This window comes from Trematomus bernacchii, unplaced genomic scaffold, assembly GCF_902827165.1.
Source record: "Trematomus bernacchii unplaced genomic scaffold, fTreBer1.1, whole genome shotgun sequence".
NCBI classification, from domain to species: Eukaryota; Metazoa; Chordata; class Actinopteri; order Perciformes; family Nototheniidae; genus Trematomus; species Trematomus bernacchii.
In genome coordinates this window covers 2,360,029-2,382,893 of record NW_022987620.1, presented here as the reverse complement: position 1 = coordinate 2,382,893, position 22,865 = coordinate 2,360,029, and the positions used below count along the sequence as shown (strand labels likewise).

The 22,865-nt window shown below is 40.5% G+C and overlaps 2 protein-coding genes across 3 annotated transcripts; one reads left to right on the top strand and one right to left on the bottom strand.

The window, feature by feature from the left end:
* Window positions 1-7,635: 7,635 nt before the first annotated feature.
* Window positions 7,636-17,192, bottom strand: syap1 (synapse associated protein 1). 2 transcript variants are annotated; one of them, XM_034132714.1, is made up of 9 exons: window positions 16,868-17,192; window positions 16,266-16,384; window positions 15,274-15,340; window positions 13,958-14,031; window positions 13,634-13,773; window positions 12,962-13,113; window positions 12,216-12,265; window positions 11,927-12,107; window positions 7,636-8,411 (listed from the first exon to the last, which is right to left on the bottom strand). In XM_034132714.1, the coding sequence occupies exons 1-9, from the start codon at window positions 17,064-17,066 to the stop codon at window positions 8,281-8,283; spliced, it is 1,113 nt and encodes a 370-aa protein (XP_033988605.1). In that variant the 5' UTR covers window positions 17,067-17,192; the 3' UTR covers window positions 7,636-8,280. The 2 variants fall into 2 exon arrangements, with proteins under 2 accessions (XP_033988605.1, XP_033988606.1); XM_034132715.1 differs by having other exon boundaries at window positions 11,927-12,083; window positions 16,868-17,191.
* A 634-nt stretch (window positions 17,193-17,826) lies between these two features.
* On the top strand, window positions 17,827-21,270 carry phospho2 (phosphatase, orphan 2). Its single transcript, XM_034132713.1, is given in 8 exon segments — window positions 17,827-17,912; window positions 18,436-18,513; window positions 18,739-18,833; window positions 20,513-20,886; window positions 20,888-20,947; window positions 20,949-21,017; window positions 21,019-21,054; window positions 21,056-21,270. Coding segments are annotated over 7 exon segments (735 nt in total). The 5' UTR covers window positions 17,827-17,912; window positions 18,436-18,442; the 3' UTR covers window positions 21,086-21,270.
* The last annotated feature ends 1,595 nt before the right edge of the window (window positions 21,271-22,865 follow it).

Genomic DNA, 22,865 nt, shown 5'->3' with positions numbered 1-22,865 from the left:
GCCAGAGCTGTCAACCACGCTACAATGAAGGGAAAGCTGTTTCCGGTGAAGAATTTCAAAATACATCAGGCTTAAAAGAGAACCAAAGCACACTTAAATTCACCGTGTTTTTCATAATTTATGTCGATATGAGTTCACCTTCATGAAGAAATCTTGTTTTACTCTAGATTTTGTCAAAGTCCCAGTCCAGCCACATTTGTTCCCTTAAGTTTGTAAGCCATATTGAACAGATGTTATGGCTCTACAAATTGTACCATTTCTTGATTTACTCAATTACAATGTTTTGTAAAGTGTTGTTTTGCATTAAATAAACAAAAAAGATGACGTGTCACGTCATGTGGGACATATTATGAAATAATATTATTCCTGATTGGGCAAATGCATGGCATAATCTATCATGTATTGCTGTCATATATAACTTTTTACAATGTAGTGTCATTGGCTGAATATTAAAGTTTCTTAATGGGATATTAAGTGCACTTGGCTAAAGATGTCAATGCACTGAGTGTTGACAGCAATTTGCATTCTCAAAGTCTTTGGCAATGAAAGCGGATTTATCTCTTTTGTGTCGAATTTTGCGCTTTTATTTTGAAGGTAAAGTTATTTCCTCTTTTTGTCCTATTATCTGTCTGACTTGACAGGCTTTCTATCAGCAAGGTGTTAAAAAACGGGAAGCCAGTCAGGGTGACTGGCCCTGAATCTGGGAGCAAGGAGGAGGGAGGAGCTAAAGGACAATGAGTTATGTTCCCTGTCCAAAGCCACACAATCATTACACACAATTGCATTCCCTTCAGTGGCTTAATGAATAAATATTGGTGTCGAGAACATGTTCTAAAATACATGCTCCGTCAATGCCTTGGCACCTGTATATTTGCCTTTCAACAGGGTAACATGTTGGACTTGGTTATCTCCAAAAAGTGTTAACACAATGTGTTTTATATTCTCTTTGGCATTGATATCACGTAGTGTTAGATGCCACACAGCCAACTGGCACTCCTGCAGGTTTCAAAAGTGACCACAAACCGCAGCTTCATCTAAGGTGGCTTTCAACTGAGGGGATAACCAGTTCTTATAACTGCTTCTGGAAAACACACATTGTCTGGCAAACATAAATCCCCTTGGGTGAAACGGTTTTAAGTATGCAGCTGCAGAGCCAAGATTGAATAGCAGAACAGAAAAGCTACAACAAAAAATTGAAATTTGCAATCAGCCTTATCAGGGTGAAAAATAATAAACACATGTCATCATAATAGCATGACAATACATGTCTGGCTATGTTGCAAGATATGAGCCAACAAACATCTAAGACACTGTATGGAAGAAGCTTTTTGCAATACAATTGCATGTTTCTTGTATTTGTGTGGCTTGATGTGATCACGGAATGCGCCCTAGAAACCTAGAAAAAACATAACAATAGAGATTATGACAAGCCTGAAAAGAAATTAAACGTTGTGCAATATATAAATTGAAATAACTTGTTTTAATATTATGTGCATGACCTTTCTAATAGTTTTGTTATCTTTTTGTCTCGATCTTCACTTTTGCTGTAACAATGTAAATTGTGGGACGAATAAAGGTATTCTGATTCTGAAATTTGACTCATACAAAGTGACGCACCTGCAGCTGCAGGTGTTAAAGCCAGTTAATATTTAAACTCGCACTTTTCTGATGCCATTGTTCATGCTTGCCCCACAACTTAAAAGCAATTCTAAAACTCAACCTTCAACTCTAATATTGTGAAATGTTAACAAGTGGGTTTTCTGCTTCTTCTTGCACTGTAGTTATCTTTGTTGTATTCTTTTTGTTTATTAAAATTCTCTCCAAACAAACTCAACATTGTTTAAATGTAGGCTCGCATCTTTTTCTAGAAAAAAAAGAGGGAAAAAAAGAAGCTTTGGATCAAGGTGGGGTCGAGGGGGGGGGGGGGGGAGAGGAAATGGTTTGATTCAGCACCTGGCTCCTCTTTTCTATTCAACCGCCTGAATTGTGTGTGTGTGTGTGTGTGTGTGTGCGTGTGTGTGTGTGTGTGTGTGTGTGTGTGTGTGTGTGTGTGTGTGTGTGTGTGTGTGTGTGTGTGTGTGTGCGTGTGTGTGTGTGTGTGTGTGTGTGTGTGTGTGGTGTGTGTGTGTGTGTGTGTGTGTGTGTGTGCCGGTAGAAGGATTTGTCGGTTGAATTGCGTGGGCTTGGGTAATAAAGGGCCCAGTGTCTCGGTGTTGACAGGTGTGCTTGGATTCTTACACAAACACACACACACAAACACACACACACACACACACACACACACACACACACACACACACACACACACACACACACACACACACACACACACACACACACACACACACACACACACACACACACACACACACACACACTCCCTTGTTCGATAGAACAAGACGACTGAAAACCAAAGACTTCATACTGTAGTGTACATAGTGCCATTTTGATGCTGGTGGCTGACTTTGTCAGGCGGTTGGAACACAACCACCCTTTTTTTATTCCTTCAACCAACTTCTTGAAGAGGTCGGCATTGCGATTTTCTCGAACAAAACCTGGTATATCCTATATCCTATCCTATATACGTTTTTTAGAATGTCTAAAAATAGTGTTTCAACCTCTTTCCAGAAATGTTAGCTTTCCTTTTGGCATTCATCTCTACTTGAGTCTTGCAACCTCTTGGAGTAGTGAGTACAATGCACAGAGCTGACTGTAAACATTGAAGAGGCATACAGGAATTATACATATGTATAATCCAAAGCTGTCCAAAACATTTTAATATTTAATATTATTATATCCTAAATCTTAATGGAAAAATGTGACATTCAATATAAGAAAATATTATTTGTAGTAGTAGTTGAATATACTGTATGTGTGCTGTGCATGGTTGGGGCTACAGTCAGGGTCAAAGACTAAAGAGACAATTTATGACGTAAAAGATCTGCTGCGAGATTTGTGCGGACAGACGAGAGGTTGGTGACAGTTACCGGAGAGAAAGAATAAACAGATAGAAGCAGAAGCATGAGAAAGAGAGAATAAGAGTCAGCCAATCACAAGCCTGCAGTTAGTTATCTTATCATCAATCTCCATGTAAAAACCATAGCAGTCGATGAACTATTAGAGCTGATCTTTTTTCTGCATGCTTGTCAGCAGCAAACAATAACTTGTATATTAGACCCCCGAAGCTTTGTGTCATCTTCTGTCAAAAACTCCAAATATGGTCAATAGAAAGACTGTCTGAACTTGAAAACAAATGCTTTTGTGGTAAATCATGTGACACTGTTGACCTAAAAGGAAATAAAACAGCACTTTGTGATTCATTCACTTAGTAGATTATCTTAAACCCTGCAATTATAGTTTCCTACCAGAAACCAGTAAAGGATAATACCCATACACAATTTTCTTAATCCGTCGTGCCAATACATGTTATTTTGGGACAAATATCACTTGTTGTAAAAGCAGGGCTCTGTCTATGAATGTGTGTTTTTATGTGTGATAGAGCAAATAAGCCGCCCAGTGAAGGGAAGCACACACCTTCTCAGAGTGAGACACTGCCCGAGGTGAGAACAATGAAACATTGTGCACTGCGAAACACCTTCTTTTACCGGACTTGTAAGGACCAACACTGTCAACAACAACATACTTTTGCAAGACATATTTTTAACAAATGATTTTCCTATTTCAAAATTGAATTTTGACATTACCCATATTCATATTACCACTGAGGTACTTCCGGGTCATTTCACTCCGTTAGGAAGGTTCCTAAGCTAAATGGACTATTCGACTGCAACCTATGTCTTTACTTTCACCTGTTCTTACCCACCCATTTACACCAAACTTTTACTTACATGGATTTACGAAAACTTTGATTGAGTATTGGATAAGTATCTCAGTTGCAACCTTACGGGGCACATTTTCCAAAACACATATGCCTCTGTTTCAGGATGCAGGCCGCTCACAGGAACCTTTTCTTGTTAAGTTCACTAACAATAGTGAGAGCCTTTTGGGGTCTCAGGGCTACCCCTTCTTTAGTTTAAATGACTCTACAGCACGCTCATTAAAGCGAAAGGCCAGCATTCCCCACGAAAACAACAGCATTACAGGGTTTAAACCAGCTCTACACCTGTCACTAGAATTCACACTTCTATCCTCTGAGTTTTCCAAGTTTCATTCGTTTCAGATATTGATTAGTGGAACCGTTCACATTAGTCTAAAGATAATGATATTTCATTTAGGTTTTCCTCTAAAAATTAACCATCACTTTTGCTGCAACGGGTGTCTTTGGGTCCTATTTTTTGTCTGTTCATTTCATGGTTCATTCAGCCAGGTTTACATCCAAATCTAGGGCAAAATGTTATCGAATTTCAAGAAAATGGAAAAATATAATCGCAAATGCATACTCGTTTCCATCTATAGTGGACACCGAAGTTACATGCTTCATGTATGTCATCATTTGTTTGCCAAACCTCTTTTTGATTGCACTGCGTTTTGCCAAGACAAAATACTTTTTTGTGAGATTTCATGATTCTTCTAGAATTTTTGTTTTCAATTAGGTCATTCTATGCCCAAGTAGAACATGTGCATACAAAAGATGGATAGAAATGCTCGCTCGTAAAGGTTGTTGTGGTATTAGCAAACGCTGACCTGATAGCATGCAGGACCTGATTTAGGTCACTGACATCTGAAAGCAAAGATTATTCTGATCTGTAATAAAAACATTTGACATCCGAGCTAAGTGCTTCATTCAAAGGACAGAGGTTGTTGGAGTATTCATTGAAGGGCTGATAAAAAAGAGAACTCCTTAAGCCTAAAGGAGGAACTGCAGTGTAGCTATAGATCCCTGAGGCCCCTCAGGTGTCTTTAAGTCCCAGAATAGTTCTCTTTAGACGGGGCAAACTCATGTTAAAGTAATGTTTACCAAGTTTAGCACAAGAGGGGCCCAGGATGTTGGAAACGAGACTGTCAGGATTTCAATCTTATAGACAACAGACTAGGTTGAACTATATTTAAGTGTATGTATAAGAAGGTACATTTAGGATGTCAAATGTAAATTAGGTAAAAAAAAAGAAGCTTTTGAACAGGACCTTTAAAATGTGTACATTTTTGTCAAAGTTGAACTTGAGTTATACTTAACATCCAGGCTAGCAAAGATAAGCTAACAAGCATAAATCAGACCTCTGTCTTTTCAGGTCATCCTGAGTTTAACGACAGGAAATCGTGGACACTTAATCTTTAGTCTGACTCTGACATGTGTCACTGTGATTAAAGTGGTAATTTAGGAGAAAAAAAAAAAACTGCAAACTGTCTGAAATTGAAAGTCAATAAAATATCTGTTTTTTCTTTTACTTTATAACCATCCTACTTTTTAGATAGATTGTTCAGTAATTGATATCAACACTTCAGTTTTCCACCTAATTCACCTAATGTTATAAAAAAATAAACTACCAAAATATTCTTTGGGGCTTCTCATAACAACATATTGAAATGTAGCTTGTTGTATGAGTGGCAGGTAGTCTGAGCCACCATGCAGCTCCTTTACTGTATCTGTAACCCCCCCCCGTCACAGTCCAGCACCTTTTATGCTTTCCCTTTTTTCTGTCCCACCCTATATCCTTTTCTTTAAAACTCCCCTATTTTAAGAACATTCCTTCCCTTTTGTATCCTGGCAAGCTATAGAGAGTGATACAGGCCGTTGTTGTAAAATTCCAAACCATTAAAACAATTGGTTTAGCAGTTAAAGATGATTTATGCCTCTAACAGTATAATGCATGCAATACAACACATTCATTCAGCTGTTTGTTTCAACAACACAATTATCTCTCATCACTGTGTACTCTGTCTCTTTGTCTGGAATACAGACAAGAAAACCTGAAGGCTATGTGAGACACAAACAAACACACACACACACACACACACACACACACACACACACACACACACACACACACACACACACACACACACACACACACACACACACACACACACACACACACACACACACACACACACACAGGCCTGTATTTATGCATTATTAAAACATTGTTAAACCTCACTCACAAGCAATAAACCACACACATGGGTCCTCATCTGCAGGGCTTTGTCACCATGGTTACAGTCACTAGTTACCCCTAGTTCTAGAGACCAGCTGGTGGACCCTGGCTGTGATGGGGGTGATGTATGAAAAAGACTGACACCAACAAAGAGAGATCAGGTCATGCCGCATGAAGAATTATTCATTAATTCCCTTTTTCCTATTATATGCTCGGACACGCACCTGAAACCAGAGCAGGGCAGAGAAAGCACTGCCTACATTAGCATATTGATCTTTGTATTGATTGCCAGTCTCAGATGAGTATTTACTCTTCCATTCATTTCATCTAATCGAGGTGGGAGTAGTGTTGGAGCTCCAGACAGCGTACCATCTGTTTCCCACTGTTCCACAGAAACGTACAGGGCATGCACGGACACGTCTGTCTGTCTGCTTGGTTGGCACAAGCACAGCTATGTCTCATTTACTAACTTGATTACAGACTCTTTTTACTACCAAAACACTCAGGCGTCCTTTTCCATCATTCCACTCTTACTTACTCACTCTCTTGACTGGCTTTCTTCTCGCCCCCCCCCCCCCCTCTGCACTCTGCCCTGAGCTCCACCTCCAGTTCAGCTGGAATGGTACTGTTTGTCCATGGAAACCATATATGAAATGTCAGATGCTGCATCGTTGAAGTCATATACAGAATGGGACTTTGACTGGAGGGAGCATCCACATGATGAACTACTTTCCTCTACGGAAGCTAAAGAGACTGCCATGACCTAAAGGGACGACCATTACTGACATTTCCATGAGTAAAACATTTACTATCTCCACTGCATCTGCTATGTGAGGGTGACACCAATGAGGAAGATAAACAATAATGTTTTTATTACATTTTTTCAAACATACACTATATTACATCATACATAGCAAAGAGCAGACAGGAAATTGCAAGAAAGCCCCAGCCAGATTTGAATAGTGTATTGCAGGAATGAGTCCTAAATTCAAGTCAAAAAATTTGTTCGCATTTTTGCACTTCCTGTTCTCTTGTCTCGAAGTCAATCGTTTTAAGGAATGGGTTTTGAGATGACTGAAATAAGGTCTGGGGTTAACTCAAGCATAAGAGATTTTGAGAAAGTCATAGCTAACCAGTGGCTAGATAGACATTAAACATAAACATGGCCGTAGCTTTGTCGTGGTTACGTTGTCATGAATACACTACTGGATGTCAAGCCTATAACAGCAATGTTTTTTTGTTGTATTTTTTTAAACTTATTTTTATGGTTTTTCAAGCATTTCAGATTTTATTACATTCTATTATCAAAGAGCAGACAGGAAATGAGGAAGTGGTTGTCTGATAGGTTTGTAGCCTTTAGCTTTGTGGTATGTCTCGACATTACAACATTACATTGAGCCAATGAACACACCTGAAGGGGGAGATTGATGCCAGTTTGTCACATGGGCACAGCCAGGGTGAGCACCTGGACCCCCACACTGCTCCCCGGCTTTTAATACTGCATTAGGTTAAATGCAGTCTAAATTACACTGTGTGTTGTGCTGTGTACATGTGACAGTAAAAAGTAGATTTGAATACTCCATTTATTTCATAATAATAGATTTAAGTTTATTAAAGGATGACATTTAATACATGTGCAGTATTTCACTTGCAGAGAAACAAAGAAAAGCAGACATACACACAGGAGTAGGCCATACAAAATGTAAAATAAGCAGATGTAATGATGGGGAATGCATCTTGACTATAGTATTAGAATCCTCTATATTTACAGACATGTAACTTTACATTTGACTTTACTGTACTATAACTCTACCAAGATCTTGCTGTACAACCCACCCAGAAAGACGCTGCGGAAACCGAAATACACGTTTTGTCTTTTTAAGCAACACCCTCCATTATAAAAACGTTGTACTGGAGCGCCCTCTAGCGGATTTTCCTTGACAAAAAAAAGGAAAGTTGAGGAAAGTGAGTAGATAAAAGTAAGGTAGGAAGGAGAAGTGAAGAAGCACTTACTACGAATGCCTGCACTGTTTCCTGCAGAGGTGACACTCTCTTGCACTTTATAGGATCTACACCTTCATTAGGTGGAAAAGGATGTTTACAACATAGTAATCACAGTTGGCTGGAGCAGAGTGTAGAAGTTCATCCCCCCCCCGTGCAGCAACGGTCACTTATTCCTCCATTGCTGGCCAGATCACCGAACAGGACACAGACTCGTGGGATTGGTCTAGCTTTCGTCGGCCTGGAGCATCTTCTCGATCTCCTGATCCCACTGCTCGTCTCTGTTTTCTGACTCTGACACCACCTCGTACTCCTGGAGCTCCTGCTGCAGCTCCTTCTCCCAGTCCGCTGTCTCTTCTGAATATACAAAAAAGGAAGACAATTATTTAGTATACAATTTAATAACACTGAATACAATCAGTGAATGTTGTTTTCCATTCTCTAAAGTGGCTTGATAGGGACAGGGGGTGTTTCTCAAATGTCGAGTACGCTTGCTTGGTAGCACATGTCTTCCGGGTCACTTGCTTCAGAAGGGAGGCAAGAATACTTCCTGGCATTCGGAAAACAAAGAGTGGAACAGGCTAGCAAGTGTGCAGGTGTGCGTCATATGAGAGGCCCCGCCTTACATCTTCCGCCACAGATTTGGGGAAATTGGTCCGTGCGCAAAGCATTGTGGGGATTTTAAGACCGGAGTCTACACATGTGCAGGCTCGAAATTTCTCGCTATGGAGTACGCCGGGCTCGGTAGAATTCCAAGTATGCTGGACATTGGAACAGTCCTTCGGCGGCACTCGATGACGCAGTATGCTTGAAATAGTGGCTCTGGAGCAGCTTTACTCGCGATTGAGAAACACCCTGTAATTAGGAGTATAGAAGGCAATATATTAAGACGGGCACTAAACTACCAATAAATAAAGTTGCTAAGAGGCTAAGTTAGGCTTTCAGAATGTCTAATCGAGAAAAAAAACGAACAATTACAAAATTCGAATGATATATCCGAGCTAGCTCACCTTCTTTGTCTTCAAAACCCCGGCAAACAACAGGTAGACGAAGTACCATTACATTTTAAAAAGGCGAATATTTCCGGAAGTGAAAGCCAAATACAAATGGTGTGCAATGTGAACAATTGATGATAATAATAGAAATGATCAACTTAAAATAAATAAGCATTTTAGCTCCTACATTGATATTGCCTAACAATAATTATGGTCTTAAAATTTGGACATCGAAATATCAAATACAGCAGAACTTTTTCTGGTTTGTGATATTATTGTCATATCATTTTCTGAACTTAACAAACTTTTCTAGCTGTTCTGTAAGGTTCCTTTACACACTAACATATTATATCAACATTACAGATGGATGTAGCTACAATTCCAAGACCAATAATTTAGCCGCTGAGAGGGCTGATGCAGGGAGGTTTGTCCGACGCTGTATCCGTACATGGGAGACGTAGGCTCCCTGAACTCTCTTCCCTTTCAAACAAACAAAACTATTTATCAGCAGGTGCGCTGGTTATCACACTACACACACACACACCACACACACTACACACACACACACACACCACACACACACACACACCACACACACACACACACAACACACACACACACACACACACACACACACACACACACACACACACTACACACACACACACACAACACACACACACACACACACACACACACACACACACACAACAGCACACACAACAACACACACACACACAAACACACACATCACACACACACACACACACACACACACACACACACACACACACACACACACACACACACACACACACACACACACACACACACACACACACACACACACACCACACACACCACCACACACCACACACACACACACAACACACACACACACACACACACAAACACACACACACTGACAAACCAAAATACATTCCTCACCCTCACATGGATAATTATTCTTTAAAAATGTTATTGTTTAAATATTTTGCGAAAAGCATATATATATATTTGATAGTCTCCATATCCCAAGAACATCTTGCAGGCGCTTAAAAGTGTTCTTATCAAAATGTTAATAGCAACCTTTTAGTTCTCTGGTCCCTACGATAGTCTGCTGAAGGCCTTTCCTTTACACCGGTGCAGCTATGTTGCACACTGTTAAGTTGCACTAAATAAATGTTGTGCTATCAGCACCAGACTGTTGTAAAATGACATGTTAACACCCTGTGCACTTTTGACACTTCTGTTGATGTTTCTACACTCCTACAATTAAACAGGTGTGTTGAGAAGAATGCATTGAAATAACAGTTTATACGGCTCCAAGAAAATATTATACGACTGAATGTTTTTTTAAATACGCTAGCAGACATGCAGTTGCTTGATCCACAACTCCCAAAATGTGTGCGTCAAGAAGGGGAGACTCTGGGATTAAATCCCAAAGCAACTTACAAAGTGCCCAAGGGCATGCCGACATCTTCACTGCAGGGGTTTGGATTGAGCCGCTAAAGGCCCGGACACACCAAGCCGATTTTGGCCGTCGATGGGCGTCGACACGCCCTACTCAGATTGGTGTGTCCCGCACTGTCGTGTCTTTACAGCCGTAACGACACCTATTCGGCCGAAAACCCACCGATTCAACATGTCGAATCGGTGGGCAATCGGCCAAAGGCTGTCGGCAAAAGAAATCACTCTGATTGGCTGTTCAGCTAGCGAATCAGTGCATGAGAAGCAAAACGGAAGTGAGGGACCCAAACAAACTATTAAGAAGGCAAATCTGAGATTTCATTTAACTCCAGCTCTCGACACAGGTTCGGTAAAGCCCCATGAGCTTCTCGTTGTAGAGTGAAAATGGAACGCACACGCTATTTGTTGTTTGTTTATATCACGCAGTCTGTTCTTCTTCTCTCAGTGTATCACGCAGTCTGTTCTTCTTCTCTCGGTTATCACGGGGTGTTTCTCAATCGCGAGTACGCTTGCTTGGTAGCACATGTCTGCCGAGCATCTTGCTTCAGAAGCGAGTCAAGAATACTTCCTGCCATTCGGAAAACAAAGTGTGGAACATGCTAGCAAGTGTGCAGGTGTGCGTCATATGAGAGGCCCCGCTTACATCTTCCGCCACAGATTTGGGGAAATTGGTCCGTGCGCAAAGCATTGTGGGGATTTTAAGGCCGCGAAGTCTACTCATGTGCACACTCGATATTTCTCCAAACGGAGTACGCCGGGCTCGGTAGATTTCCAAGTATACTGGAGATTGGAACAGCACTTCGGCGGCACTCGATGACGTAGTATGCTTGAAATAGTGGCTCGGAAGCAGCTTTACTCGCGATTGAGAAACACCCCTGCAGTCTGTCTTCCGGTTGTTGCGTCTTTTGAATGACGAATACATACTACCACTACCGCCACCTGCTGGTAAGGAGAGTTATTGCCACTCACGGATGCGCAGTTCGTACGTGCTTCTTGGCCGTCGGCTGAAGTCTTTGCGGTGTGTTCCAGTGCTACACATGGCCAAAACGCAGAGACCCGAGGCGACACAACAGTCGGGGGTACGTCTGTGTCAGTTCTTTGGTGTCAGCTTGGTGTGTCTGGGCCTTAACCTTAACCCTACCCATAACCCTACCCCCCCCCCTGCACCACTGATCATCGTGATTTAATTTAGATTACACAATGATTGTCAACCTTCTACCACTAATACTTGGCTTAAACCTCACCATGACCTTTATGTGTAATGGAAATGACCTTAAGTCATTACCATTATGCATAAAGCCTTGTTGTCCCCCTATTGGGTGCCAGTTTGTAACAGACAACATTTGTCTGAAGAACCCGTGGAGAATGTATTAATTAACACATGTATTGTAATGTATTAATGCTAACCATCGAGGGACTGGGGGCTGTCCTTCTTGTCCAGCACCAGCTGCTCCATCTCTTTCCGCAGGTCCTCCTGGTCGATGCCTGTCGAGTCGAAAGCGTCGCTCACAAACTCGGACACCCCGGGACTCATCGACATCTCCTCCTCTTCCTCGTGTGCTGGCTGAGAGTAAGAGAAGACAACCCACTGTACTACTTGTTAAGTTTTAAAATGATGGAAGAACGTATCATTATATGCATTTTGGTATTGTAAAATGTTACAAACCCAGACATGCTTTTATTTGAGTTGTCTTACCTCCTGTGTGTTTTTGATGGAAACTGGTGGAGTTTTTGGTCTGGCGTTGTCTGCAAAACACAACACAGTGCTGTTAAATGTGGTGTGTCACCAGATGCCTCTCTGAGGAACGCTTTAGCAAAAATGTCATTAACACTAATGACAAGCTGAATATGCGTAAATAGTCAATGGATGGAAACAACTGAAGATTTCTTATTCTCGTGACTTACTCTAATACACACAAACCTCCTTAACATAATTATTTGCCATACCACACCTAATAAATTGTATTTTTGTACGCCTCTAGGCATCCAATCAGATCTCTATCTGAGATACAAAAAACTCCCAGCACACATCAACGCAGAAATCCACGCGCTGATATTAATCAAACAAGAACACATGCAACAGAAATGTTTGCGGTAACAAATCTGTTAAGTCATTGGGGGACAAAGCAGAATATTCTATTTTACCACATACTCTGTTTTGAAGTTCAAACAAATGTGTGCTCGTTAACGCAACAAGGCCCTCTTGGCCAGGTCGCTCTTGAAAAAGAGATTTTAATCTCAATGAGACTTTTAGCTGGTTAAATAAAGGATATATATATATATATTAAAAACTCTGACGAAAACACAATGCATATAAATGTTATTGAGTCTAATGCATCAAGCTGATGAATCCCTACAGGGAGAGCAAACAATTCCAGGCGTACAGCTATTTGGGAGCAGCTCCGGGGTCAGTGTGAATGAGCTATAGGATGACAGGCGTACCTGTTAAGACGACGTCCTCAGGTGAGACCCCGGCCCCTCGGTCCTCACCGTCCTTCTGCTGCTGCTGCGCTGCCAGCGCTGTGAGCTGGGCCGACTGTTTGACCAGAGACACCCGGTAGAAATAATTCCTCCAGAAAGCCTCCTCCTTCACACTGTCAGACACAAACAAATCCATTTTATTAGTATTCAGTATTTTTGTATAATGAGATTCCAGTAGCAGCTGCATAGTATTGTTACCAACTTATGTGATGAACATTTCCAAACACTCCAGAGCATTATAAAGTCCAAATATGTAAATCTATTGAAAAAAGACAAATGTTATAATTGTTCTAAATTTCAAACATGTTTTGATCAAATGAAATATCATGCTTCAATGCATATTTGTTGACGTTTAGACTTTCAATAAAAGTATTTTCATCAAAAAAAGTTTGCTCTTCCACTGCTCTTTGCTGTACGAATCATGCTCCTGTATTATAAGGGAACTCTAGAGTCAATCTAACAGCACCATATATACTTTTTATATCACCTTAATAACTAAAAATGATTTGTTTTCTTTCTTATTGTTAGGGTGGTGACATAATATATTATGACAACAGACATTTGAGATTCAATTAGCACACAATACAAAAATATGTTTTGAGGAGAAAAGCACAAGGGTGGAAGAATACTGACTGTTTAGGCACCAGGTCGAAGCGCATGCGGTTGAGTAGCTGGTCTTCCTCCAGCATCACTGCAGCCATGGGATACATCTGCTCCATCTCGAAGTGGAACTGAACTCCAGCGGGAGGGTCGCGCAGGAAGTTCCTCTTGTCCTAGAAATCAGCAGCAAGGGAGATCAGTTTGCACACAGAGTATTAGATACGTATGCAGATTTCCCCTCTGTGGGACGAATAAAGGTATTCTGATTCTGAAATATAGAGGGATAATATAAAAAAAAAAAAAAAAAAAAAAAATACATTTATTATTAATATCACAGACACAAGTGTATTTTCTTACAGCGGACAAAGCGAGGATCTGCTGCTGGATTGTCTCCTCCTCATTGTAGCCGACCCAGGGAGGCACCGCTGCATCTAGACACAAACATCAGCACACACACCTTTAGTTGAGTACACTATGTACAAAGTACATAAACCCTGTGACATAATAACAGTTCCGTGACTCACTAGTCTTTCAGTTGGAATCATGTACACACCTGGATCGGTGATAACAGAAGCTGTTTTACTTTAGAGTGGACCAATTATGCTATATTGGAAAAATACATTGTAGGGCCATACCTATGTCTGTGAAGTTTTTTGCTTAAAATACCAAACAGATCACCCATTGTAGCCATGCCTCATACTGCTCATACCCCCTCTTTTGCAGCCCTGTTGCAAACAGGCTGATTCTGCTTTAAATTGAACGTCTGCTGCTAGCCACGCCCCTTTGTAGCGTCACGCAGCTTTCCCCTGCTAGAGAGATTTCTACCGGGAGATCTTAAACGCTGCGGTGATTAAATGCCATGTTATGCTCCTAACCACTTCAAGTTTTATTTCTGAAACAGTATGGAGCTCAAACCTTTCTCTCTCGCAGGGTTTACCACAAGGACAGATTACGTTACACATATTCTCTCCAGTAGCCTACAGTAGTGATGGCAGTTTGACACTGAAGCTTCGAACGGAGCTTCAACCCTGGACTTCCTATTCCATAGAAGCAGTGATTCGAAGCTTGCTTCAAATCACGTGACATATGACGTCAAAAGCAGCAACTGCTTCAAATCACGTGACGTCCGAACCAGCAACTGCTTCATTTCCTGAATGAATCACTTGACTGGTTCGCAGTCCAATCACGCGATTCAATGCACTGCCTCGTCTCTATTCTGACAGGTGACAGGTTGAAACAGTTTCGAATTTGAGCGCTTCAACACTTTATAACCGCTCTAAACAATGCGCAATGTGTGGGTTGTTGTTGTAGTTTACGTTGTTGCTGTTGAGTTGGTGTTGGGGGGGGGTTTCTATCTGAGCAGATAATCCCTATAGTGAGGTTAAAAAATGAGGCGACATGTTAGTGCAATCAGCAGACATAGCTTCCCTTTTACTTCACACATTACTGTTACTCTTTGATGTATCACTATTTTCCCCCGAAGAGCTAGAATTCCAAGACATTTTCATTGTGTTTCCCACAACAAACCATGACATGCTAATCGAGTGGATACATTGATGCTGGTTTGCCTTGAAAGTCAAGGGGCTCTTTCACAGAAGATAAATCCATTTGGAAGAGATTCCTTTGTTAGCTTATTTATATATAAGATTCTTGCCTGTTAAATCTGGTTTTACCTGATTTTTTGGACTTCTTCTCTTGGACGAACTTCTCCTGCTCTTTTTGAAAGTCTCCTAGGAAAGTCTGCAAATACACAAGTGTAACAAACAGATGCACATTAAATGTAGGTCAAGGACTGGGCGGGGCGGGGGGGGGGGGGGGGGGTGATATTATGTAGGGAATAACACAATATATGTTTTTAATCACCATCGCTGTGTCAACTTCCACAATAACCACAATTTAAATATTGTAACAATGCATGAAACTACATTCTGTTCAGTCGTTATTTGGTCTGAAATGTGCCATGCCGTTAACTAGTGCAGACTAGTGTATTTTGGATTATTGCAGAAAATAAGATGTTTGGTAAACTAACGTTTAGGATATTTACATATTTTGTTCAGCAGGAATATCTCCAGGTTTCAGGACTCATTCCTGCACCATTAAAGGCAGAGCTGAGTACACTTACATATCTGCTCCTGCTGTTTATAATGTGCAGCCCTTTATCATGTTAAAGAGGTCACTGTCATGCTTTTTGGGTTCTCCCTCTCCTGTGCTGTGTTATATAGTTTTGTGTGCATGTAAATGGTCTGCAAAGTCTAAAATCCCTGTGTTTCTCTCCCACACACTCCCCCCCCCCCCCTGCCTGAAACACCTCCATTGGTCTCCTTTATTTACTTCTTTAACATAGTGACATCACTGTAATACTCGTGCTTCTATTGGCTAGCGCTCCAACACATTGTACGTGATAGGCGATTGACCAATCACAACAGATCAGCTAACCAATCAGAGCAGACTGGGCTCTGGTTTCAGACAGAGGGTGAAAAGAGGTGCTGCAGCAACAATGAAGAGCTTTACACATTTCACAGTAGAGGCACAAACATAAACCTGAAAATGAGCATAATAGGGTTCCTTTAAGCAAGTTGCTGTACTTGACAACAAATAACCCCTTCCACAAAGTTGTGTTCTACATGCTTTTAAACTTGTCAAACCAGAAACAACTGCAACATGCCTTGTCTATGATGCCGTCGATCTTCCCCTCTTCCACACTCTTCTTGATGGTCTGAGCCGTCTCCACCACAGACTCCGAGATCTTCTTGGTGGCACTGGAGGCAAAACTGAAGATGTAATCTTCAGGAGGAGAAAGGAAATTAGAAGTTAGCATGGGTGTTAAAATCATCATCCTGTGGGGCTATTGCTAAAAAAATATCTACAACAACAACAACAACACAAGACACATAAGTAAGACAGATACCTCCTTAGGTAGTGAGGTATTTTGAGCTTTACACCACTTCTTATTTGCTTCTATTTTGTTTTTTTGTATGAATATTTCTCTATATTTTAATGTTAGAATAGTTATTTTTTTTTATTATTATAACTATTTTCGCTGCTGTGTATTGGAGCTTAAAGAACAGTGACATTTAACTGGTTTATTTTGTGTTTTAAATTAATTATATGAAGGGTTAACATTGAACAAAGAACCGTTGTATAACTTCATTTGTGTATGACGTGTTAAAACAGACAGATAACAGGCACGGTAGATGACCAGCAAATGCTAGAGCTAATTACCTAGCTTAATCGCAAAAACAGCAATGAATCGTATGTATTTCTCACCGCTGAGTCCTTTTTCGTGCACAGAGTCTTCTTGGTTGGCCTCTGGTTCTCCATGGTCAGCTGCTTGCTGTTTGTTTACTTCGTTTTGTGCCTCCACCACCTTTTCTTCCTGCTCCACTGTCAGGGCTTCTTGGTCGTCCGACGTCTTGCTGTACGTCTGGTTCTCCAACCCCAACCACGACCCGAAACCTTTAAACATGTTGGTCGAATAAAGCGACCGTGAAGCTTAAAGATAAGAACAACAACACTCAGGAAAAAGAGAAGGATTCTTGACTTTATGCTGCCAGGAACTAAACCGACAGGTTTTCTTCTTCTCTGTTTTCTTTGATTCTTTGTAGATAAGTGGGCTGTTTGATACTGCCGCCCAGTGGGCAAAAGGGGGAAATTATGCATTCAAGTGTTGTCTGTTTCAATGGGTAAAATATATGCAGTTGATTTAAATGTGAAATGCCGACATAAATGTAACACCCTGGCTTGGCATCATGACATTGTATGAACAAAGTATTATCAAAAGAGTTTATCAATCAATCTAATGGGTTTTCTGTCGATGATTAAAATGTTTTGGGCACGAAAATCCAAATGTGTACAGTTACTGAAGCTGTAACATAATTGTGGTGCAGTAAAGAGTACAATGTTTGTATTTAAGTGGCATGCAAAAGAAGACTCCAGTAAATCATAAGTACCTCAAATGTGTACTTAACAGCAGCCTACTTGATTACATGTAGTTACATTATTTTGGCAGCATTATTACACAGTTGCAAACTATAACACTATTACAAAGATAAGTATAATTTCTCAAAGTCTGGTAGTTTTACATGGGATATTTATATATAGCCAAGAGTCTGAGGTTATTACGGGAACTGCTGCTATACTGTAATAACTGCAAGTCATTTTAAAAGCAGCCCTTTACCAGCAGGAGGCGGTAAGGAGACCAGATCAAGTACATCGTGTAGTAGTGCGACCATAGACTGTATATATAAAGAGTGCGACAGACAAGAAGACAGGGAGGAAGTCAGAGCCGTGGACCGATGTCATACAGACTCAGGTCAGTTTCATCACAGTTTTAGCCAACATTATGCATTTTACGTATGTGAACGTGATAGATAGTGTAGTAGAACAACTATCGCTACCCCTGTTTTCCCCCTGAGCCGGATCTTGATAGCTGGAGCAGAATTATTAATAGAGGGGTTAGCAGAGAGGCTAGGCCGATGACTTGTAAGGACTTACACCAGACCTCTAATAAAAATGCGTCATTTGAAACACAATGCGTTTTTCATTAATCTTATACATTTATTAGAAAATAACTTACACCATATTAGGGTTGATACAGGGCCTGTGGTTCAGTCGGCATATAATAGTTTAGCGATTTATTGAAGTTGTTTGGTACAGTCACAGTTTGTGCTTATGGAAGATAAGGTGGCAGTGCAACAAATAATGTTGTTAACTGACCAAACCCTAGTGTCATGACCGAGAAAACGTGCGGAGTACAACTATACTATAATAATAATAATCATATCTTCTTCACTTCTTGTACAATTTTCTATATCTGACCCAATGTTTTATTTCAGCTGAAAAATGAAGACTCTGATGGTGTTTGACTTTGACCACACTGTGGTTGATGACAACAGTGACACTTGGGTGATAAGGTAAATAATATGATTTAATGAATTTATGAATCAATACAAAATTCATTAAAAAAACAGGTTTGGTAGTATTTTTTATATTCCTGCAAAATGTATACAAATGTTTGACTATTCACTGACAGGTTCAAGATACAGTTAAAATCTGCAGAGGAAATATTCATTCATATATTTTAATATCAAGCAACAATGTTATCCACTGTGGATCTTTCCTGTTTTTACTGTCCTCAGAAGCCTTCCCTCTCAGACTCTTCCTGACTCTGTAAAGAAATCCTACAGAAAAGGCCACTGGACTGAGTTCATGGGCAGAGTGATGAAGTACATAGGTGAGCATTTACTATCCTGTTTGCTGGCAACTCATTCATTCATACAACTAGAGAGCTGCTAAACATATTTGATCAATAACCTTTTATTTCGACTTTCAACCTATAGAAGCCGTTTTCTGACAATGTGATAAAAAAAAACCTGTTGGTAATTTTAAGGAGAAATGTCTTAGTACCTTCAAATATTGCTTGAGTATCTCAAATAATAATTTAATTTGTCAAAAATATTGACTTAAAGGGGACCTATCATGCAAAATGCACTTTTGTATGTCTTTTATACATGAATATGTGTCCCCGGTGTTCCAGGGAACTCACCAAGTGTCAGAAAACACAACCCTCTCTATTTTCCTCCATACCCAAATCTCTAAAAACAGGGCTGCAACGGATCTGATCAAAACTGATCCAGATTTGAACACTGTCCTGACGTCAGGACGGTGGCGCTACGGCTATTGGGCCAACTCTCCACCTATCAGGGAATGTGGGGTTGGGCCACGGCCGGCCATTTGCCGCTCGAAAGCGCTGGAGACGCTGTAGTACATATGCCAGGCCTGTAAGTGGCGCTGTAGTCTGCCACAAAAGCAGCGAAGAAGACTTCCCGCGCATGGTTGCCATGGTTGCCCTTCTGTTTATTCTCCGCTGTGGCTTTTTTTCTCCCTCCCCGAGGCAAGTGTTTGCTCCTGCTGCTTTAATTCAATGCAATCCCTCCCCGTCGAGGCAAGCACTGTAATTCTCTCCGGTTAGTCCACCAGAAGATGACAAACACCCACCTCTCCGCCTCTTCCAAGGAACGAGGGGACCGTGCGGCAGAGTTTCAGTTAGGTTTTTTTTTCGCCGGTCAAGATGTCCGTTAAAGTTGAAATCTTCCGGACAAAATTAGAAAAGTGCCGGTCAAAGGTCTTCTTTGTTATTTATTGAGCTTTAAAACAAATGAATAACGACTCTATATAATAATATAATAAAACACGGAGGACGGAGATCTCCCCCCTCTTCAGACAGCCCAGCAGCTGTTCAGAGCACGCTCCCCTCTCCTGCAGGGGGGCGTGGTCAGCTGCAGCTCACAGAATCAGCCCCCTGCAAAAACAGTGCTGGAAAGAGCAAATGGAGTGAAATGAGGCATGGCTAAAACGCAGGATCTGTTTGGTATTTTGAAAAAAAAATATATATTTATATACTTTATATAGGTATGGCCCTACAATATATTGTTCAAATATAGCATGATAGGTCCACTTTAATGTATCATATTTATGAAATACTTACCCAAAACCATTACTTTGTATCTCAAATGTATGAACTGCTATTGCAATATAGTGACTAAATGATGCTATATTTCCACGTAATGGTTTATTCTCTCTAAATAATTACTTAAAATATCCCCAAAAATATAGTAATTGCAAAATAGTGACTTAGTATCTCATAGTAAAGAGAAACGTACTCAAAACAATGACTTAATATCCTTAAATAATGAGTGTACAAAGTCATCTTTCCCCCCCCGATACTCGATCATTATTTTGAAATAAATGTCTGATTATTTTGAGATATTAAGTTATTGTTATTTAAAGATGTTTGGCATTTTTTTTCCATCACAATGCTACTTTTTCAATTATTTTTCACTGGTAGAAATGTGCTTCCATACAGACCGTTAAATCTCAGCTTTCTGATCATTTTTCTGTCCGTCCAACCAGGAGAGCAGGAGGTCAGCCCCGACAGCATCCGCAGCGTTATGGAGACCATCCCCTTCACAGCTGGGATGAAAGACTTGCTGACCTTCATTTCAGAGCATAAAAGCACCATTGACTGTATAGTCATCTCTGACTCCAACTCCTTGTTCATAGACTGGATCATCCAGGCATCTGGATTCCACGAAGCCATCGATCAGGTTTACACCAACCCAGCTCAGTTCCAACGGAGCTCGGGGTACATGGAGGTGCAGAACTACCACTCTCATGACTGTGATCAATGCTCCGTAAACCTCTGCAAGAAAAAGGTTCTGGAGGTGTATCTGTCAGAGCAGTCCGATAGAGGGGTAGAGTATGAGCAGGTATTTTACTCAGGGGATGTGCAGGAATGATTTCTGCCCCACTTCCTGTCTGAGAGGGAATGATTTTGTGATGCCCAGGAAAGGGGTACACCCTGGAGAAACTGCTGGTCACACTGCAAGATCAGAAAGATAACTCTTCTCTGAGAGCTTAAAGTCATAGCCTGGAGCAGTGGCACTGACATCCTCTGAGGAACTGAAAGCAAGTATCAAGTTTTAGCCATGAAGTACAAAACTTGGTCCAATCCCTAAGTGGTAGCACTAATGGAAAATATTGAGTCTGTACTGTAGAGGGGCACATGCTGCTCCCCATAATTGTTTAATTTTTTTTTTCAAATTGTTGAGAAAGTAGTACAATTCTGTTTCTAAAATGTTTTCAATCATCATTAAAACCCTTGAAATGTGGTTTTTACTTTGAAAAACAGTAATTACCAGTCGAACAAGATTGGACTCGAAAAAATACAGTACAAAATCAATGTTTACATTGAACTGAAATTTAGTGATCAAGGTTTACAAAAAAAAACCTGTTCGAGACACTGGGTTAACTTGCAACTAAGTCTTTAACTTTCCCATCAAATGAAGGATAGAGTTAGAGTTAGAGCAGAAATACATTTAGCAGATAGGGCTGCTATGGCAACTGGTGCTGAATAAAAGTATACATTTTACATTTTCTAAAATCAGCTTTTTTAATGTTAATTTTTTTCTTATTTCAGATGGAGTCAAGCTAGCCAATTCCCTGTGCGCTCAGTCTTCGTGCTACGCTAAGCTAATGGATCTCCATTTTTGGATGATCGACATTGTAGAAGTACCAAACTTCTCTTTCAACTTTTGTCAAATAAGTATATTTTTCCGCCCACAAAAATCCCTTGAAGCCAGGAAGAGTAAGGTACTTAAAAAACTTAAAAATTATCCACCCAAGTGTTAAGAAGTATGCAGGGCCGCCCCTCCCTACACGCAGAACACGCGCAGTGCGTAGGGCCTCATCTTATGTGCAAATGCGGTGCAATTTTTGCACGCCACAGTTTCCCCGGCGCTAACAGTTCATGAGCGTTCGCGAGTTGTGTACAGACCACAACCCAGCAGCTTGTGGAAGATTCTGGTGACGCGCAATGAAAGCGCGGCCGGTAGATTTGCAGGTATTTATTGATTGCTGTCACATTGTGAAGGGCATTTGAAGATATACAAAAATCTAAAATACATTTACAACTACAAGGTAGCTTTAACCACAGCTATCAACAGATGTTATCACAATCTTCTAAACACACTGAAACGCAATACTTTATCCCCTTGCTCAATGTCAACAGTATATAAATAAGAGTTTATAATTAGCAACCTCTGCAGAGCACTTCATCTAACTTGCATGCTTCTTGAAAAACACTATAAAACATACAAAGAAACAAACTACTATGACTTGTATTGAATTGCAGTAGGCCTTTTAGACTTGTCATAATAGGAACATACTAGTGTAACATGGTTCTGTTCTTTGTAAAAGTAAACTGAATTTGTGATCATGGCTAGTATCTTCAGCATTTTGAATGTAACACCACAATATGACTTATTTTCCTATATGCTGTTAAAAAAAAAAGTTAACTATTGTGCCAAATAATTTTTTTTAATTTGCCAAAATTGTCTAATGTTTCTGAATCTCAAAACAGAAAGAATTTTGTAATATTTTTACAATGTGTGCGTGTGCTTCTCTGCGGCAGTGAACATCCCTGCCTTTTGGTGATCTTGACAGTTTTATATTAGGGATGGGAACGATTAATCGAATATTTTTTTTTTGGGAGGGGTGCCTAAGTTGATTACATATTATCAAATGGAATAATTCAATGTATACGACAGTGGCATAGCTAAGTGTGTTAGGTCTAAAGGTGTGTTTTGCTCCGCTCACCGGTCCCTCACAGCGGGCAGAGCTGCAGGTGCGGATCTCTCTCGCTCGCGTCTGGTTATACTTCACTCGCGTTTATGTCCAAATCCATCAGATCTAGCTAGTTCTAGCT